The sequence below is a fragment of the Rhipicephalus microplus genome, chromosome X (assembly GCF_043290135.1).
Source record: "Rhipicephalus microplus isolate Deutch F79 chromosome X, USDA_Rmic, whole genome shotgun sequence".
NCBI lineage: Eukaryota > Metazoa > Arthropoda > Arachnida > Ixodida > Ixodidae > Rhipicephalus > Rhipicephalus microplus.
The window spans coordinates 36,580,198-36,601,378 of NC_134710.1; the positions used below are offsets into that span (position 1 = coordinate 36,580,198).

The window sequence follows — 21,181 nt, forward strand, 5'->3', positions numbered from 1 at the left end:
GCTAATCGCGACGGCTGCGATTCTGTGCACTCGCGGTACAGCACAAGACGGAAGCGCGTGATGAGGCGACCTCCGAAGATCTGTCATCGTCACCGTGGTGTCGGAGAGTTTCCATCAGCACCTAATCTGACATCTCCTCAGTATTCACGACACAGTTGTCCACATTTAAAAAAGAAATAAGGCAAGGCTGAACATCGTCGGGTGCCAAACCATGCTTTCGTAGTGAAACCACGCACTAGCGCAGAGCGGCGAAAACAAAGAGCAAAAGACACGGATACCGTCGAAAACTTTTTCATAAAGCACCTCCATTAGCAGTGGCGCCCCACATATGTCACGCTAACTAACAGCGTGGCACTGCCAATGCAAAAGTTGTTTTTTGTTTTCTGTTTAGAGGGAGGGAGAGGCACATCAGTGCATGCGCCCATGGCAACTAACACGGCGGCAGTGCTGGCTTGTGGAGCGGAGGCCTGCCTGCTGCCTCGTGCCCACTCCCGCTCAATAACGAGCGCTTGCTCACACCTGGGAATCGCTGAGGCCAAGAGTGCGCCGTGCGCACCGCCGCCTCTTCGCACTTCGTCGTCAGTGAGGCAACCATGAAAGATGCATGCTCGTGTCAAAATGACAAAATTCAGGGGAAAATTTCTAGATTGCCCGTGGCCGAAACTCATTATATCAAGGATGTCTCCCGCTGTAACATTGTTACATAGAGGTTGAAAAGACATGTGCTTCTATGGAGTAACGATGGGAAATGGACCACTTCGTTATGTTGAGGAATTCATTATGTGAAGAAATTCGTAGAGGTTCACTATAAGCAGGTTTACCTGTATTCTAACCAACTGCCAATGGGATCAGTCAGCTGCTTTAAAGGGACACTAAAGGCAACTATTAAGTCGACGTTGATTGTTGAAATGGCGGTCCAGAAACCTCATATCGTTACTTTTGTGCCAAGAAAGGGTCCATTTTGAAATAAAATCGTGTTTAAGTGGTCCGCATCGGGTTAGCCCACTTCGAATTACCCACCTGAAGAAGCGGGCCAACTGGACTAACTCGCATCACTGTTGCCGTGCACTACAATGCCCGGCTTTACTGCGCTAGTAGTAGCAGCAGACCAAAAGCAGCAGGAGCCACAGCAGCAAAAACGGTCATTGATCAATGTGCTGCCCATGGTGCAAGAATACTTTACGTGAGTGAACGACGCGAAGCAAGCGCTTGGTGGGGAGGGACCGATTAAGTTCTCGTTTGGGGCGTGCCGCTAGATGGCTCGCCGTTCTGAGGACCGTGGCGGGCTGCTGGCGAATTCTGCAAAGCATATCCGGCACGAGAGCGAGGGTTTCCAAATCAGAGAAAACCGAGTAATCACGCGATATCAACCACGTGACACGCATAGAGCGGCGCCGCGGAAAATAGGGTGATAAGGGAGGAGGTTGACGATGCGGTGAGGGTGTTGTGGCGACGATAAATGAGCACCCCTACTTTCCTACATTATAGGGCTTTCCTAGATTGAGAAGGGGGGAGTGGAAGCCGAGGCAAAGTTTGTAGCGCCATCTCCGAGGCTCCCTAGCCAAGCAGAACATTATCAGGCAGCTGATTGTCCTGGTGTTCACTCACCGAAAGTATTTTTGCACTGTGGTCCCGCCATTGGCTTCGAGATTGCAAAAGATTTTGTTTCAACTGTGCCCCGCTAGATGGCACCACCTGTCCCGTGTAACCACGCGAAAATTGAATTTTCGAACCACTCACGCCATTCCCCATAGTAACGTCCCGCGGTTCTTTTTTCCATTAATCAAACAGACACGAACAAGAAGCATTTTTTGAGTCTCTTGATGCACGGAGGGTTCTTTATTTAGTGCAGTTAGATAGATTACTAGTGATTAATTGTAGGCGGTCCGTCTGAGGTCATCGGTATCATTTTGAAAATGTTCTACTGCGGTGCTTGTGTTCTTGTGCATTTACCTTAATTTCTCGGCAATCAGGGCACTATTGAAGTTTGAAGTTTGAAGTTTGAAGTTTATTATTATTAACAGACTGGCGATACATAAAATGAAGAAGACGTTTTACAGACTAGGGTCCCATAGTCCGAAGACTATGGGACCCTATGGGCATACCGAAGAATTGTTGATAATATTGTCATTTTAGATGTTGTCATACATTGAGCTTTCACTCTGACGTGAATTGTTATTTGACTTAAGATGAATCAATTTACATGAAGCAATTTCAAGTAACTAAGCTTCCACTGCACCCAAAAAAGCTAGGCCTGCATGTCTTAGTGCAAGCTGGAGGAGCAGCCTTAGAGCCCATCGTGAATTCTCTAAGTGCACATACTGCACATATAGTTGCCACTAGTCTACTATGCATTTATAAGGCAATGCATGCACTTTTGTAGCTGCACACTGTGTTGATGCTGTGACTAATAGTGATGATGATGAATCACGGCTCAGCCCTTAGTAATTGGTGGGTAGATTTAATAAACATCTACCCATTATGCAATTCACAGAGTGACAGCTGGATTGATTGTCTGCTTCGGCCAAACAAGATACATTTCTAAACGAAACTCCACACGTAACGTGACGCCAGCATACCAGCATAGCAGCTTTTTCAGCAGAAGTCTCAGGCACCAGTGTGGCTCTGTCGTAAAATTCTTTGCTGCCAAGTAGAATTCCCGAGTTCAATCTAGCCCCCCCCCGCCTTTTTATACCTACTGTGCTCGACAACAGGCAACAGCGGTGGTGGTGGCAGACTGCAGTAGACAACACAGCCACCAAATCCGTAGTAGTGAATTCACAACAGCTTACACTATAAGTGAGAAACCAAGGTTGCACAGCCTTAATGGCTGATCCTGTACCTGAGACTATTATTACCAAAAGTTCCACAGTCAGTGTGCTTTTCAGTTCAATTGGCCTGATGCATATAGTATTGCATTTGCTTGAATTGAAGAAAAAAAATCTCGCTTTCAAAGCAAGAGTGAATCAATGAAAGCAATAGTAACAAATTGGCACGTTATACAAAGGCTAGCAGCCAATCCTTTTGGATCAGATCTCTCGTAACTCAACAAAATACTGGCTTGGGGGAATACAGCTTCTCCAAAGAGTGAAGCAGCTTTAGTGCAGTTGAAACTCTAAATGTGAAACGTTCAGTGTACCACAAGTTTTGAGCACTCTCGTAATGTCTGTCGAAGTAGCACCCAGCCATTGCTAACCACCACAACCTTATGAGCAATGTAGCACACCCTTCCCCTACGAATGCTCCTTCTCCAGGTGAAACACTCCATTTGAAGGGGCCATTCAATGCAGGCGTCGCATGCAGGGCAATATTATCGTATGCATCCTTTGTGTGACAGAGGTAGCCAGCACACTATTCTCAGCTCTGTTTCATCCAGGTTCATCCCTAGCGCTTTCCTGTTTTTGCTCATTTGTGCTTAGAACATACAGCGTGTAGGGCAATGTTATCGATTGTTACTTTATATGAAGCATGATTGAGAAGGAGAAAATCTGACAAGGATGTCCATATTGTTGCCAATGCAATCAAATGAAATTCCATGAATCCAGTTGTTTCAGAATCTAAAACTGTAAGCACACATGGCCAAGCTTAACAAGTCTAGTACCTTTAATATTCACAGACCAGCTGCTAAGACAGCCCCCTTCAGTAATTCAAAAAAAAAAAAAAAAACACTTACGATGGCCGTTTCTCCAGGATAAGGGCGGTGGTTGAGCTCGGCACACAGCCGTCTGTGCTCTGCTTTGATGGAGTGGGTGATGGGTCCCTGGGTGAAGGCACCCGTTCATCCCCAGCACTTTTGGACTTCCATGCCAACAGACCCTTAATGGTAGAGAGACGGCCATGCTGCCTGGCACCCTCATCGGAGACAGACAAGTCGGTGCTGACTGAAGAGCCGCTGGTGAGAGAGACGGAGTCTGATGGTCCGTCAGCGGGAGCTCGTCGCAGCAGCCGTGTGGAAGGCTCATAGACTAAAGCCAGGCCGTCGAGGGCCCCGTCAAGGCTGGCCAGGCCGCAGCCGGCCGGCTGCCCAGATGGGGGCAGGCCGCCGCCACTCAGGGCCCTGCAAGCAAGCATGCTACCAGTGTTTTTCATTCACATACACTCTAACTTAAAAGGGAAGTGGGATCATACTGGCAATATTTTAGTGGACAATGGCTCATTAAAAGAATATGAAGCGAAACACAAACATAAATTCTCCCATAAAAATAAACTATGGCATAAATGATGCAATAGCGGGACATCACAGAATCTGTCTGGTATTCAAAATTCTGTGTCCTGCAAATGGTAACGAAACCAAAAGTGGGCAGTCTCTCTTTCCTATTATCTGTTTTTTTTTAAAGATTAATTATCAGCGGCTAAGATGCTGACCCATCACCTCCACATAAACATTCTACAGGAATTCAAGTGTACATACAGTTAGCACCTATCTTTTAAGTACATACTTTCTGGACTATTATTCCTACACTAGAAGTAAAAGCGACAGATTTAAAAAAACACTAAAAGCGACAGATTTAAGAGAACACTAAAACATGCGATGTCTTTTAATGACAATGCAACAGCTCACTTGCTGCTGTTCTCTAAGCAGTGCGGCTTCTCAGCTCTCATGCACCAAGGGGTACGCACCATTTTTAGCTCTTGTGATGGCAATGCAAAGACAGATCAAACAAAAATGTGAATACTTCTCATGCTTTTTAAGCTTGATAAATATCACTTGGCAGTGTGTGTCCACTCTGCATTACAACATAATGGGGATTCGATAAAGCTATTGATACTTTTTTTTTATTTCTCAAGGATACTGAACTAATTGTACTTCTTGATTAGCACACTGAGCTTACCTGTGTTCACAACTGCTCTTTCAGATTATTTTAACACATCCACAGTCTTTACAGTTTCCTCCTAGCATGTATTGCAGCCATGGCCAACCATGCAGCATTTGAATTGATTGATATGTGGGGTTTAACATGCCAAAACCACCATATTATAACCACCTAGAAATTTTAACCACCTAGGGTTCTTCGACGTGCACCCAAATCTGAGCAGGGCCTCCAGCATTTTCGATTCCATGCAGCATCCGAAGGTTATAACTTCGTCAACTGAAATACAGGGGTTTTGTATTGCAATAGTGAGGAAGTTCACAACCCTGTGCACTCTGCATTATTTAAAATTGGGCTTCAGTCATATGCTGATTGTTCTTTCCAACATCTGCGACTGCCAGATTAATGTCTGAGATGTCCAACTACTACAGCCCACAAATGCATTATCTGTAATGCAGAAAGAGTCCAGCTATACTAGTTTGGTGACAATGTACACAAAACCGAATGAAGGAATATAAATAGATCAAGGGCCCCTGTACTGTCAAAAACCATATGAAGACAAGGAACGAATTGGACTCAATTTCAAAAACCGTCTACTACTTTTTCATCATATTATTGTGAACAAGATACTGCACATACTGTATTGCTGGCAAAAAGAATTATTACATGAACGGATTATTGGTCAAGTACCGAAGGCATTTCCAAAAATTTTGGCAGGAGTAACACTCTTGTAACACAAGGCAAAAGACTGGCTGCTTTCGTGCACGTCAAATGAGATTGATATGTGGGCTTTAACGTCCCAAAACCACCATACGATTATGAGAGACGCCGTAGTGGAGGGCTCCAGAAATTTTGACTACCTCGGGTTCTTTAACGTGCACTGGAATCTAAGCACACGGGCCTACAGCATTTTCGCCTCCATCAAATATGCAGCTGCCGCAGCCAAGTACCTTAGCCACTAGGCCACCGGGGCTACAAGTCAAATGAGTTACAACAAGCAATTATGTTTGGTTTGCATTAAGTAGACTCTTTTATTGCCCAATGCCGGAACTTTTGCTTTTGTATGTCAAGGATAGAACACTTGACTGCCACGCAGAATGCCTAGGCTCAATAGACCCTTTCATTATTTCGCAAGTGCACTTCTCTGTCCTGCATAGTTGCCCACTAAATGGTGGCACCTTTCATGCTTCAAGCGGAGACGCAGTCCTAGTTGAACGTGCTGGGAGCTCGTCTACTATGCATGTTTATATCAAAAGAGCCAACTTTACATTTGTCATGTCACAGCGTCAGCAATTCGCGCTTTAACAGGCTGCTAGCAGTAAGTCAATGCATGAGTTGTTCATACCGCATGGCGGGAAAACTAACTTTAAGATTTTGAAAAGGGTCTATTCTGGCACTAATTCTGTCTTTTGAGGTCACGCTAGAGAGGCCACACAAGTTTCTATACAGTAAACACCTTTTTTTTTTTTCAAGGCCATCGTCTGACGAGACAGTTAAAGCTGTCACTCTAAAATGAAAAAAAACACACACACACTTGCCAGCTATACAACTATCTTAGCATATAGTTAAAGAATTCAAGCAACAAATCATTTTACTGGTAACTTCGTGATCACTTGATTCGTCTTCAACGACATTGGTACGAAAATCCTGCAGGCTCACACTTTGATCACCCAGCCACACCATACACAAATGATTTTTCAAGTACGTGTTATATATACTCTTGCCTAGAAGTATAAACCTAATTTTGCATACCAAAGAAAGAAAAAAAAAACTTTCACAAGATTTCTTTCTTGAAGAAACTTGTGCAAGTTTTTGATGTCATGCCAATTTCCCTGTGAATGCTTGGCATGATGAAAGAATGAAAATATGAGAGAAGACATCAGCAAGGAAGACAAGAAGCCAAAGTATGGAGGGGAAGTTATGGCTTTATAAAACTGTACAGTAATTCATTAAATGAAAGATCATGCAGGCTCCACTCCTTTCACCTTTATGTAGTCATTATTATAGACCCTTTTCATAAATACGGCACCTGAGGGTGAGCTTTTGTCAGTTTCGCTTCGCAAAGGAGCGTGGGGGATAGCTAGCGCTATCATGAGGGCATGGAAAGCAAGCCGTCGAATGCGTGAGTGCTGTGATGTTTGTGTTGGCGGCTAGTTTTCCATATCATCCACTGCAATCGCACTGCTTTCTCGCTTGAACGAGCACCTAGTACTCTCTGATAAGCTTTCTAGGCTGCTTCCACTGCACAATGAGCAATATTTTGTACCCTTCAACGGGTTGGATGAGCAGTTTGGCTTGTTATGACTGGCAATTCATGTGTCCGGCCTGCAAGAGACTCATCGGCGTGCCCTCCCGACGCGGTCCCCGTCCTGTAGGAACGCAAGGGGTGTCTGTGTGCGCTGCAAGAAACGTGCATCAGCGTCGCTGGGACACACAGCCTGCGTCGTCTGATGCGGTGCCCTCACAATGGCGGCAGACTGTAGTTCGCGTGCGCGGAGCTAGGGGCGCCCTTTTTCGAAAAGGGCCAATTGAACCTTTTATGTGTGTGTGTTGTTTTAGAAGGCCCTTTAATTGGATCATAATAGCTGATGTATTTTCATGAAATAGAGCCATGAACCATTTTCTGCATAACACAAACTGTGCTCCCGATAAAGCTACTCAAGGCAGAAAAATAGAACATTCCACAATGAACTCTTAAGACATTTTTTTTTTAATTTCTCAAAAGCATTACTCACAAGGGAAAAAAAAGGTGGAAACCACATAGATGATGACAAGTAACGGCTGACACAACTTACGTCTCGCACACAATTCTTGGTAAGAATCTAATAAAAGAACTGTACTGTATTTACAACTAGTCTTGACACTGCAGAAAGGCAAGTTCTATGCGCCGTTATCTATGCAGATCCAACCAACAAGGAACACTGGCGTCACCTTTAGAGCCTTTTTTTGGCACAGCAATATACAGTGGACATTTTTTACACAGGCACATAATTTTCTATTAAGAAACACTCCACATCTCTATCTGCCTCAAGTCAACATTAGGCTGTGAATGTTCTTGATAAACAAGCATGTTTCAAATGCTTCCAATGCTACAATTCACTTTGCACCTAATTTTGGATGTCATTCATGTGGCAAGCTTGAGCATTTTTCAGCCACAAAACTCTTTACAGTAAACGAGAGCTGCCTTCACCCTGCTGTATAAACCCATTTTTCAAACTTTTCACACACCAACTTTGGCCACCAGAGAGATCTTATTCTAACCAAAAGCTAATAAATTGCAAGAAAACAAAGAAAGAAAAACATTTGTATGTCCTCTTTGTTAAATACATTTTGGTATTAATCTCAACACGCACAGACAAATGATCAAGTGGCGACATTACAGCAATGGTTGTGTTCTGTCCAGAGCTAAGTGCTGCAGACGATGTGCATGTTTGTAAAGCGTTTTTTTTTTTTTTTTATGAAAGGGAGCACGTAAGCACGTGCCCTGCGCTCTGTCGCGGCTGCCTACGGCACCATCAACAGACGGATAAAATAGCGCGACCAATTTTCGCGTCATCTGTTAGCAAACGAAACAAGCCATGACCCCGTTGGACAATCGCTGCTAACTTCTGCTCCCACTCCGGTCTCTCAACGGGCGATGCCTGCAAAAGCAGACGCGCTTTCTTTATCCATCGGCTGATGGTGCTGTAGGCAGCCGCCACCGCAGACCACGCGCTCGCGCGTTCCCTCTCATAAAAATTGATACTGCACAGAATTCGAGAAGACAGCATTCAGGCTTGGAGTAGCAAGCCATTCAGATCATAAGGGTACAGTGTGTTACTACTATATTTCACGGCCCAACGTTCACTTTTCATGTCCGGAAACATAACGAACTAAAACAAGCACAGAGAAAAATGTGCTATGGGTGTCATTCGTAACAGGCCGCGTCAAGTGCCTTGACGAAACGCGGCGAGTTTCGCATACACCAGAAAATATGCCTACGAGCCCGTCACTTTGCGCACACTTACCGTCAGTCTGTCTGGTCCATTCTATCACAGGTATTTGCTATCTGCACGGCTGCTCCCCGGAGGGCTAGGACGGTTGCGCTGTGCTTCCCAGATCAGGAACGAACGCGGCAACACGACTCCTGCACACGTACCGCGTCATTGCATCAATAAAACCGCCCACTAATCGGTTTTTTTTTTCAGACACAGCAGCGTTCTTTCTGAAGGACCCTTGACAAAGCAGCTTCACTTTCACCCAAGTCACCACCGTTACCGAGCTAACACATATCGATTCTTGACGTTTAACACAGGTATAAGCTGCAAGCTAAGCGCTATCTCCAGCACGTAACCATGGCGCTCACTCAAGAAATGCCGAAACCCAGAAAGAGTAAAGACCTGAAAACAAGATATCACCACAACCGGCGAACCCGCAAGCCATCGCAACTTGCCTACGAGTAACAGGCGCTGACTGCTACAGCCGCAGACAGTAATTTTTGCCTGTCACGAACAGCAGGTTACTAGAGCGGCCGGCGCCGCCACGCACGACGACACAGATTCTTCGTTTTTTTCCAAAGTATTTGTCAACCTCCCTGATGCACCTATTTCCCTGCAGCTGCAATCCTCAGAGGAGTCATCATCCTTAGGCCTAAAGTCCCACTTCTCGAACAATTTTACACGAACGTATAATGCAAAGTGCACAGCTGCTGACAAGAGGAAATTCAACATGTACTAACCATAATTACGCTTATGGTACGTGAGCCTGCTCCGACAGATGTGCGTTCGAATCTACATCGCACTCCAGCAAGCACCGTGCCCCTGCAAGCAAGCTGAAGCACCGCGGGCCATTCCGACAGCCGTGCAAGCGATCTCAAGACGCCTGGTGGGTGACACGCATTCAACAATTTTCAATTTATGTAATAAAACCACGTAGTTTGGCCGTTTTACTTGTTTAAATACTCATTTTTACTTCCGCAAAATTTAGAAAATAACGGTACGACGTCAGTGAAATATTTCGTTGCCGAAGGGCGCACCATCCAGGTTCGCAAATTTGTTGAGATAAGATATCTGCGCTTTTGCGAAGCTCAAATGAGCGCGGGTCTTCCACAGCGATCACACTTGCGTATATTGAGGATTAAGTTACCGCGTTGCAATTTTCGTTTAGTCGCGAATGCGACGTCACACTTACGCAAACACATGGCATCAGCAACACTGTATGAGTGGGTGACGGACGGTTGTTCCGTGGGACGGTCGGATGGTCTGTACGGCGAATGTAATCGGCTGCTTGGAGGTGGAGAAAGCAGCTCGTCACGCATCCGATACTGCCCGCCCGCCAAATGCGGTGATCGGTTGTTGCGTGCTTGCATTTCTACAGGTTAGTGCTGACAGAACACATTGGTAGCTAGCTCGAACGTTTGCAACCAGTCCAGGAATATAAAGGCTTAACCAAGTTGTCGCGGAACGTCTAGCGGCCGCACTCGTAAATTTCGTTTGGGATGCAAGATACCGCGTAGTGTTTTGGTTTTGTCAGTAGGTGCATGCGCGCTAAAATAAGCCCAAGTCTGCCTTGATTGGTCATTTCGCTTTGCAGCTGATGTGTGCATTGGTTTCGTTCTCGTAGCATTCGACAATATGGATAGCTCGCCGGCTGTACTTTATGAAAGTACTGCTAGCGGTTCTGCAAGGTGCTAGTGAATAAGTAGTGGATCATGAAATTTAGGTAGCGGCGCGCGATTGTTCTGTAAAGCTGACATGCAACAAATAAAAACTTGTGCTTTTTCGTAGCGTGAACTCTCTTGTAATTCCGAGCCATGGCATCCGGAGAGGAGATCTGCGTAAGTTACCGATCTTCATTTATTGCATCTTGTTTTAGTGGATAGTAGCTTGGTGCGGCGTTAATGCATGCAATAAACGCCCATCAGGCTTGCACAAACGCAGCTGTGACGTCTGTGCTAGAAAGCTTTATCGCCGTTTTAAACTAGGAAGCGTTTTCCTACTTCCCATGGACCTTGTTAATATGGTACAGATGACAGCATCCTCAAAGCGTTCTTAATTCATTGTATTGCGTGTGGCTGGCAAAGTTATTCGTTTTGTATCTTGCGGTGCGCCCGGACGGAGAGCATTGTCCGCCCTTCAAGTTGTATGTGTCGTGTGCGGAGCGGCATAGTACTACATTAAAACCTGTACGTCACGTCGCCCTTTGTTCCCCGCCTTTGTACAACTCTGTATACATTATTGCGTTGGCTGGCAAGATGAGGTTTGCGCATGTGCAGCTAGTAGGTCATGCTTCATACCAAACGCATGCTGTACGTGTGACGCGTGATGTGTGTTTTCATAGAAATAAAAACGCCGTCGGGCTGTGCCCCGCCGCGGTGGTCTAGTGGCTAAGGTACTCGGCTGCTGACCCGCAGGTCGCGGGTTCAAATCCCGTCTGCGGCGGCTGCATTTCCGATGGAGGCGAAAATGTTGTAGGCCCGTGTGCTCAGATTTGGGTGCACGTTAAAGAACCCCAGGTAGTCGAAATTTCCGGAGCCCTCCACTACGGCGTCTCTCATAATCATGGTGGTTTTGGGACGTTAAACCCTACATATCAATCAGATTATCAGGCTGTACTGAAAACAACAAACACGATGGTAGATATATATGAATATCAACCGCACAAGCGAAAAATGAGTGTATGTTCGTCACAGAAGGCTCTGAGCGAGGTGGAAGGCATCGACTACGTTGTGCCGTGCTGTCAAATAGTGTTGTGTCTAGTGATGCCCGTACACTTGTATATAGTACAAGAATTCGCCAAACCCGAACTGCTGATCACCTACAGTCGATCACATAATGGAATAAGCCTGTTATCTGCCAGTGCGTAGCGCTGTTAAAGCTGAGATCTGTTGCTTGGTTTTCTTGGAAGGTGGACAGTTTCGTGGTCGGTTACCAACGTGAACCGTAGAGCTTGGCTTCTGTCTGAAAAAAAAAAAGCTGGCTGTAAGGTCCGTATTCATACAACAACCTTATTCTTATCTCCCATTTTGATATATCGATTTTGGGCCGTTAGTGCGTTTGAGAAACAAAGTATAACGGTATTCACAAAACAATCTTGCAGCGATCTTTTGCTCTGTTCCTGATTTTATTCTTTAATAACAACCACAAGCAGATGCGCAGAAACTTAAGGGAAAAGTAAGATAAGGTCATGGTTTGCGAACATGGGCGTGGGCACAAGGGGGCGGGGCACCCTCCTAATCACCTGCAAGGGGGCGCGAAATCTGTCCCATCAGTGATGAAAAATAGGGCACTGTGGAATTACAATAGGTATGATGTGAGAGCCATATGGAAAGGGATCATGGTTCCTGGTCTGACGGTCGGAAATGCGGTCTTGTGCATGAGATCAGAAGTTCAAGGAAGATTAGAAATTAAGCAACGTGGAATAGGTAGGCTTGCTTTAGGAGCTCACGGGAATACACCAAATCAGGGATTACACCAAATCAGGGATTACAAGGTGATATGGGATGGACATCATTTGAGGGCAGGGAAGCTAGCAGCAAGATAAAATTTGAGAAGCGATTGAGAGAAATGGGGGAGCAGCGTTGGGCTAGGAAGGTTTTCACCTTCTTGTACATGAAAAATGGCAATACAAAATGGAGGAAGCGAACCAGAAAATTGACGGGTAAATTGACTTGGAAAACAGCAGGGGGCCAAACTAAAAAGAACTATCACTTAAGAAGAAGGTGAAAGAAACAGAGACCGATATGTGTGAGAATTGGCATGATTAAAAAGTCCGCACTAGAGATCTATCGAGCTTTCAAGCAGGAAATTGCTAAGGAAAGATTCTATGATAATACTCAGGGTAGTTCTCTAAGTTTGAGGCCAGGACGGGAGTATAGCGAACCACGACATATTGGGCCAAATACGAAGGGGTAGACACGGTATGCAGTGCATGTGGAGAGGAGGAGGAAACTGCCGAACACTTGATAATGTTCTTTAAAGGGCTTCACCCTATAGTTCAGGATGATGGCACAGAGTTTTTCAAAGCACTGGGGTTTAGGGTCAGGGAAGGCAAAATAGACTTTAAGCGGGTAGAATTAACTAGAAGAAGGTTATCTGATTGGTGGCTAAAGTAAAGGCACAAGTGAAAATTAAACCATTCTCTGCAAAGTACCAGTCCTCAACTTCACTATTTAAAGGAAAAGAAAAGATAAACCTAGTTGTTGGTTCAGTAAGTATTATGGCTAGGTGGTGTTAGCCGCCACCTGATCTAAAGGGTACAACCACATCAATTCATCCATCTATCCATCGACCTAATAGGGAGGGAGGGCGCTGCAATGAAGACGCCGTATGCCAGGGTTCTCAAACTCGCGCCCTGCATGTGACAGTCTTCGCCCCATATGCTTTTTTTTTTTTTTCAATTGTAAGCAAGTGCGTGAGCTACACAGCATTGTTTCGTCAGGAACCTCATGTGGTCACCATGTGTTAAAACGTAACCGTGAAACAAACGGTATTTCAGAATCGGCGTCCACATTTTACTCATTTTGGAAATCGGTATCGCTGTTGCTGTTGGATGTAATCCTGCGCCAAACCTTCTTCTGTGACCCTTATTTGTGATATGGAAAAGGTTTCTTTTTAATAATACGGTTTGCTAACGATGTGGTTTTGTGGTGTTCAACCCCACATATTAATCAATCAATGATGTGTAACAACCCCCCCCTCGCTTTTACCTTCTTCCCTGAACCGGCCCTTGCGGGGCTAAATTTCGTCACCCGCCGCCTAAGATGTGTTTGAAACCCGTGCGAGTGACAACGCCCACCTGACGAGAAGAGACAGACCGAATTACACCGCAAAATATGTCGCCAATCGACGCGTTCAAGATGTGGATAAGGCCGCGAACGAAAAATTACTGTCGAAATGTTTCGTGTGAAGCCAGGAGACTCTTCCGCTCTCTCTCCCCCCCAAAAAATGGAGGGGGAACACAGTCGTGTTACAAACACTTTACACATATTAAGGAAAAACTCAAGTATGGAATGTTAATCAGAGAAAATGCGCATAGATCTACACGCCTTACTTACTCGGAAATCAGTCGCTACGTGATTTTCAAGTATTAATGTCATCATCATCATCAGCCTGACTACGTCCACTGCAGGACAAAAGCCTCTCGCATGTTCCGCCAGTCAACTCGGTCCTGTGCTTGCTGCTGCCAATTTATACCCGCAAACTTCTTAAATCACATATGCCCACTTAGCCTTCTGTCTCCCCCTAACCCGCTTGCCTTCTCTAGGAATCCAGTTAGTTACCCTTAATCACCAGCGGTTATTCTGTCTACGTGCTACATGCCCAGCCCATGTCCATTTCCTCTTCTTGATTTCAACTATGATATCCTTAACCTCCGTTTGTTCCCTAATCCACTCTGCTCTCTGCTTGTCTCTTAAGGTTACACCTACCATTTTTCTTTCCATTGCTCGCTGCGTCGTCCTCAATTTAAGCCTAACCCTCTTTGTAAGTCCTTAGGTTTCTGCTCCGTAGCTAAGTACCGGCAAGATACAGCTGTTATATACCTTACTCTTAAGGGATAGTGGCAATCTACCTGTCATAATTTGAGAGTGCTTGGCAAATGTGCTCCACCCCATTCTTATTCTTATAGTTACTTCAATCTCGTTGTTCGGCTCCACGGTTATTACCTGCCCTAAGTAGACATAGTCTTCTACAACTTGAAGTGCACTATTGCCTATCTCGAAGCGCTGCTCTTTGCCGAGGTTGTTGTACATTACTTTCGTTTTCTGCAGATTAATTTTAAGACCCACCTTTCTGCTCTCCTTGTCTAACTCCGTAATCATGAGTTGCAATTCGTCCCCTGAGTTACTCAGCAATGCAATGTCATTGGCGAAGCGCAGGTTACTAAGGTACTCTCCATTAACTCTTATCCCTACCTGTTCCCATTCTAGGCTTCTTAAAACCTCCTGTAAGCACGCGGTAAATAGCATTGGGGAGATTGTGTCCTCCTGCCTTACACCCTTCTTGATTGGTATTCTGTTGCTTTCTTTATGAAGCACTATGGTAGCAGTTGATCCTCTGTATATTTCTTCCAGGATGTTTATATATGCTTCATTTATGCCCTAATTCTGCAGTGTCTGCATTACTGCTGATGTCTCGACTGAGTCAAACGCCTTCTCATAATCAGTGAAGGCTATGTATAGTGGTTGGCTATATTCTGAGCATTTCTCTATAACCTGATTGATAGTATGAATGTGGTCGATTGTTGAGTAGCCTGTTCAAAATCCTGCTTGTTCCTTTAGTTGATTGAATTCTAATGTTTTCTTTACTATGTTAGCAATTACCTTCTAATGTTTTCTTTACTCTGTTATCAATTACCTTTGTAAATAGGTTGTATACTACAGAAAGCAAGCTGATCAGCCTGTAATTCTTCAAGTCCTTCTCATCTCCTTTCTTATGTATTAGGATGATGTTACCATTCTTCCAAGACTCCGGTATTCTTCCCGTCAGGAGACACCTCGTGAACAGGGTGGCTAGTTTTTCTAGCACAATCTGTCCTCCATCTTTCTGCAGATCTGAGGTTACCTGATCCTCACCAGCAGCTTTGCCTCTTTGCATGCTCTCCAAAGCTTTTCTGACTTCTATCATTACTGGTGGTGTGTCATCTGGGTTACTGCTAGTTCTTTTAGTATTAAGGTCGTGGTTGTCCCGGCTACTGTACAGATCTCTGTAAAACTCTTTCGCTATTTTAACTATCCTATCCATATTGGTAGTTATTTTGCCTTCTTTGTCCCTTAGTGCATACATTCGATTTTTGCCTATCCCAAGTTTCCTCTTCACTGCTTTGACGCTTCCTCTAGGCGCGGGTTCGAATCCCGGCTGCGGCGGCTGCATTTCCGATGGAGGCGGAAATGTTGTAGGCCCGTGTGCTCAGATTTGGGTGCACGTTAAAGAACCCCAGGTGGTCTAAATTTCCGGAGCCCCCCACTACGGCGTCTCTCATAATCATATAGTGGTTTTGGGACGTTAAACCCCACATATCAATCAATCAATCAATCAATCAATCAATGACGCTTCCTCTATTTTTCAGAGCGTGTTCAGTTTTCTTCATGTTATACCTTGTCACATCGGATGCCTTACGCCTATTAATCAACTTCGAAAGCTCTGCTAGTTCTATTTTGTCTGTTGTACTTGAGACTTTCATGATTTGACGCTTCTTAATGAGATTCTTCGTTTCCTGGCAAAGCTTGCCAGTGTCCTGTCTAACTACCCTGCCTCCAACTTCCACTGCACATTCCGTAATTACATTCGTTGATTGATTGATATGTGTGGTTTAACGTCCCAAAACCACTATATGATTATGAGAGACGCCGTAGTGGAGGGCTCCGGAAATTTAGACCACCTGGGGTTCTTTAACGTGCACCCAAATCTGAGCACACGGGCCTACAACATTTCCGCCTCCATCGGAATAATGACATTCGTCAGATTATCATTCGTTGCATCAATGCTAAGGCTTTTTTCCTTGATAAGAGTCGATTACCTGTTCTGAAGCGAGACTCTGAATTCCTGTACTTTCCTTCTCAGTGCTGGCTCATTGATTGGCTTCTTGCATATCAGTTTCTGTCGTTCCTTCTTCAAGTCTATAGGCGAATTTGAGACCGTACCATTCTATGGTCACTGCATCGTGCCTTGCCAACCACTTCCACATCCTGCACGATGCCTGGGTGTGCACTCATTATAAAGTCTATTTCGTTCTTATTTTTGCCATTAGGGCTCCTCCATGTCCACTTACGGTTTCCTCGTTTTCGGTAGAAGGTATTCAATATCCGTAAATTATTGCATTCTGCGAATTCTACTAGTAGCTCTCTTCTGGCATTTCTAGTACTGATGCCATTATCTCCTACTGCCTGGTCTCTTGCCTGCTTCTTCCCTACTTTTGCATTAAAGTCCCCCACGAGTATAGTATAATGTGTTTTTACCTTACTTATTGCCGATTCCACGTCTTCATAGAAGCTTTCAACTGAAGCGTCATCATGGCTGGATGTAGGCACGTAAGCCTGTACCACCTTCATCTTGTATCTCTTATTCAGTTTATTTACGATACCTACCACCCTTTCATTAATGCTATAGTATTCCTCTGTGTTGCCAGCTATCTTTTGTGAATTAGGAACCCCACTCCCAGTTCTCTTCTGTCAGCCAAGCACCGATAGCAAAGGACGTGCCCATTCTGTACTGTAGCACCGTATAGGCCTCATCTGTCCTCCTAACCTCACTTAGCCCTATTATCTCCCATTTAACACCCTCTGCCTCCTCGAATAGTACAGCTAGACTTCCCTCACTAGATAAGGTTCTAGCGTTAAACGTTGCCTAGTTCAGGTTCCAATGGTGGCCTGTCCGAATCCAGAGATTCTTAGCACCCTCTGCTGCGTTGCAGATCTGACTGGGAACTGAGGGCCATGAGTTATTTGACGTATGCATGTGGGAGGTAGTGGCCATATACTGTACCAGGGTGGCCAATCCTTCTCTGGTGAGGGAGTGCGTTACCGGCGGTGGTTACCGGTGAGGCCGCACCACAGGCCTCTTAATGCAGTTCCATCACCACGCGGATTTTTTTTTATCCGGTTGGGAACTGCGCGGCAGCGGGATTCGAGCCATGGACCTTTGCATGCGAGGCGGATGCTCTAACCACTACGCCATCGCCGCAACCAAAGTATTAATGTATATTCGAATATTTAATGTGCTTTATGAGAAATAAACAAAATTAGAATACATGTCGACCCATAACGTTAGAGGAATGAAAAAAAAAAACACACACCTATCACTGAACACAGTCTATTTGCAACACGCACGCACAAACCCATCACGTGTCAGTTTTTCGTAGCAAAAGCATGGTCTTGGCGATCTGTGTTTTCTCAACTGCTGGTGCCAAAGGTATAGTATGCCGTAATCGTGGCTCTGTGGTTGACACAGGGGCGGCGCTACGATTTTTTCTCGAGGGGCATCTACGACAATTCTGGTCCTTCAGGGTGGCAGGTAGGCACAGAACTTATGCGCTGTGTTTTGACTATGGTTGCGTTTGAGGGGAGGGGTGAAAATTGGGGGGGGGGGGGGAATCCAGCCCTCCCGTGCCCCGCCTTGGCCCCGCACCTGGGATGACACCGTTCTTGTTCACACGATTTTATCCTTTACTGAGAGTGCTGCGTGCTGGTATACGGTGGCGTAGTCGGAACTGTAGTCGGCAGCGTTGTGATGCTATCTTTTCTGCTTGTTGTTGCGGTGTGTCACCTTGCTGCAAGTATGTATATGTACTAATGTACCATTATACCTTGCGCTGAAGCAAGAACGGCTAACGTGATAGTAAAAATACATTATCTGGGATCTGGGTGCATGCTATTGCTAGCATCGATCGTGATGAAGGTCGTATTTCTTGGGTAACAGATATGGTTCGGCCGCTAATTATGGGCCACATTTACGAACTGGGGTCGGGGGGGGGGGGGGAGAGTTCGACTTGTATTTGAACAAATAGTGTCACGTATTTAATTGTATTTCAACAATGGAAAAACCAAGGCAAACACCGTTTGATAATCTTGGCAGTCCCGTTTGAGTGAAGTTCAGCTTATTATTTCACGTTGTTGTTTTGTGCTCCGCTCCGCTTGCTATAAAATGCTTAATCTGTGATTGTAAATTTCGAAATTCCCTCTTAGGCAATTTTCCTTAACCACCCGATTCACGGTCGATCCCCAACTGTGGAGACTACTCCGCGATGATATGCATCAATACCAATTACTTATATTGCCCCCTCCTTTTCTATCTCTCTCCGAGGGTACTCCGTACAATATTTATATTATGTAGTGTAATGAACTGGTATAGCGCATTACGGGAAGGAAAAAAAAACGGTCAAATATAGACCTCGCTTTATTCCGTTGTATCGGTCGTTTTTTACTTCCCGTAATGCGCTATACCAGTTTATCTAGTATAATGTAGTCCTCTCAAGCGTCGCGGGTTTGTCCTTAATGTGTATCGCTCCTGGACGCCGTCTGCACTCAGAGCTTGCAGTGGTGAGCCCCCTCCTCCCCCCCCCATCCCCGGGGGGTGCAGAATCTCGACCGAGGAGCCAGGCCGGAGCTGCCTGGCAAGGCAGTTAGCTTCGAGGCGTGTGAACTGGAAAGGATCGCGTGGCAAGCCGGAAGAACGAAATGCAACCTTTCTTTTTTTTTTAATACAGCTTGCTTTAAAATCTTCAAATTGTATTCTTTCTCTCATTGTTTCCCTGGTAAACCGAATCGTCTGGAGTACTATATTTGAAAAGTGTTCAAATAATACAATTTTCACTAAAGCCCACTAATTCAACAAAACGTAACATTGAAACGAATGTTGTCCGCCGCGCTGGAACAGTGGTTGCAGTGCTCGGCTGCTGACCGGAATGTCGCGGGTTCGATTCCCGCCGCGGAGATCGCATTTCGGTGGGTGGCTCGTGAACTGTGCGACGTCCGTGCTCGTTGAAGGACGCCAGATGGTCGAAATTCCCGTAACCCCCCACCGTTGCATCCCTCAAAGTCATCTGGTGGTTGTGGGACGTGAAGCTCCAGATATATTATTACATTACTCAAAGAAAATATTCGCAGTTTTAATAAACGAACATTACGAGGACTTTTGATGAACGAAGCATGCCGCAGCTACGAAAACTGAGGTAAACTCGCCTAATGCAGCGACTGGAGCCTGTGAAATATTCTGTAACGGCAGGTTGAAAACCGGATCGACTACGGTATTCATGGTGCTACTTTGCTATAGATAGCTTCTAAATAAATCTAACGCTTAAAGAGCAAACACTGTTGAACCGGGCACCACAGATATAGCTAAATATGAGATGACACACGGCAGCTAAGCTGTTTATCACAACATGTTCCTCCTCACAAAGAAGCAGCTGACCATCTGTGCTGAAAACTTGTTCCGGCTAGATCAATTTACGCGGACTCAACGACAGGCTCTGTTGTTATTCATGTACACGTGCGCAAAAATGGCTGAGGTCAGCCGTAGTGCCTTCCTTAATTCAGTTATCACAACACAAATACAGGAACTGGTCGCCCCTTCGCTGTTTGAATGTTTCCTTCCTTTTGGGGGTTTTCCCGTTGGTGCTCAATATTCGTCGAGAAATGTTCGGTATTTCGTATACGCGCTATTGAATTCAAATATCAAATCGAATAGACCGCTATTCGATTACTTATTAAAAACGTTCGAATATTCACGTGCCCTTATACTCTTCTTCTGACAGGACCACCCGCAACGCCCATTCGCTCCGAAGTTGATAACGTGGATCCTGCCCACCACCGTGCACATTCCTCGAGAACTGCCGTTATATTTATTTATTTATTTATCATCAATTTATATGGCATTACCATAAAGGCGTTTTCACTCCTACAGGAAGAGTGCTACCTGAAACTAAAGGAATGTCGTGGTGATTGGCCTTTATCGTTTATGGGGTTGCTGATTCCTTCAACAGTGGAGTAAACTATGCTTGACCACTGTAATAAAATGTATGGTTGAAGTATTGTGCCACAACATGGCGCCACATGCATGCAGCTGCTACGAGAATGCACAGCAAAAAAAAAAAAAATCTAACTACTTGGGCAGCGCAGTAAAATGGGGATTCATTTTTGCGGAACAAGCGCACGTGCATGGTGTTGTGTTCACGCGCGAACATGCGCAAGTTCCACAAGTCGTCACGCTCCTGCGCAGTATGAAGAGATGGCCAGCTTTTTATTTCCTTTCGATTCCACTGTGTAGAATTTACTAGCAAGTATCTACATTGGATGCTTCTTTCGCCTTCGTGCAGTCACACTTGCCTCTGTCGTCGGCAAGTGGCGTCTGCTTTAAAGAGACTTGTGTAATATGTACACTCTTCTCGAGTTCGTTTTTTTTGTTTGTTTTTGCATGACAGTTACGCACCCCAATATGGGTAACGGGGAGCGGAAGTGTATATGAATCTTTATGGCCCCAGCACGTCCCTATTAACTTCGAATAAGCTGTCCCTGCAGAGGGAGGTTGGGGCAAAGTATAACGAGGCATTTTCGACAAGGAAGCCTTGGAGGATGTCGGCGAGCGGGCGCCTGCGTCGCATATCTCGTGGACCGGCCTGCCGAACACAAGTTCCTTGGTCGGGCGAGCCTTTTACAACCGAGCGTTCGATATGTGCTCGGAAGGCGGGTCGCGTACCACTTTGGGTCTACCGCGGCGGCGTGGTTTTACGACCCTGACCTGGCGCCCGCTGGTGCGGGGACGAAAGCTGGCCTTTTCTTTCCGCTTTCTTCTATCGTTGCGGAAAGTGGCGTCGTTCCTTGCCTGGAAGCACTGTCGTCCGTGCATGGACTCCGACATTGCGAGCGCGCGGCGGGTTTCTCAACCACGCCGCGCGTC

The 21,181-nt window shown here is 45.5% G+C and overlaps 2 protein-coding genes across 3 annotated transcripts in view; one reads left to right on the top strand and one right to left on the bottom strand.

The window, feature by feature from the left end:
- The window catches only part of LOC119175814 (TBC1 domain family member 12), a 41,601-nt gene extending 37,530 nt beyond the window's left edge, over positions 1-4,071 (bottom strand). Inside the window, exon 1 of the mRNA XM_075876312.1 lies at positions 3,674-4,071. Within this exon, the coding sequence (XP_075732427.1) occupies positions 3,674-4,071 (398 nt within the window). The remainder of the gene's footprint in view (positions 1-3,673) is intronic.
- A 5,954-nt stretch (positions 4,072-10,025) lies between these two features.
- Nt5b (5' nucleotidase B) overlaps positions 10,026-21,181 on the top strand; it is a 116,731-nt gene continuing 105,575 nt past the window's right edge. For both annotated transcript variants that reach the window (XM_037426804.2, XM_037426805.2), the window contains exons 1-2: positions 10,026-10,166; positions 10,577-10,626. In XM_037426804.2, coding sequence (XP_037282701.1) covers positions 10,603-10,626 — 24 coding nt within the window. In that variant the 5' untranslated portion in view covers positions 10,026-10,166; positions 10,577-10,602. The remainder of the gene's footprint in view (positions 10,167-10,576; positions 10,627-21,181) is intronic.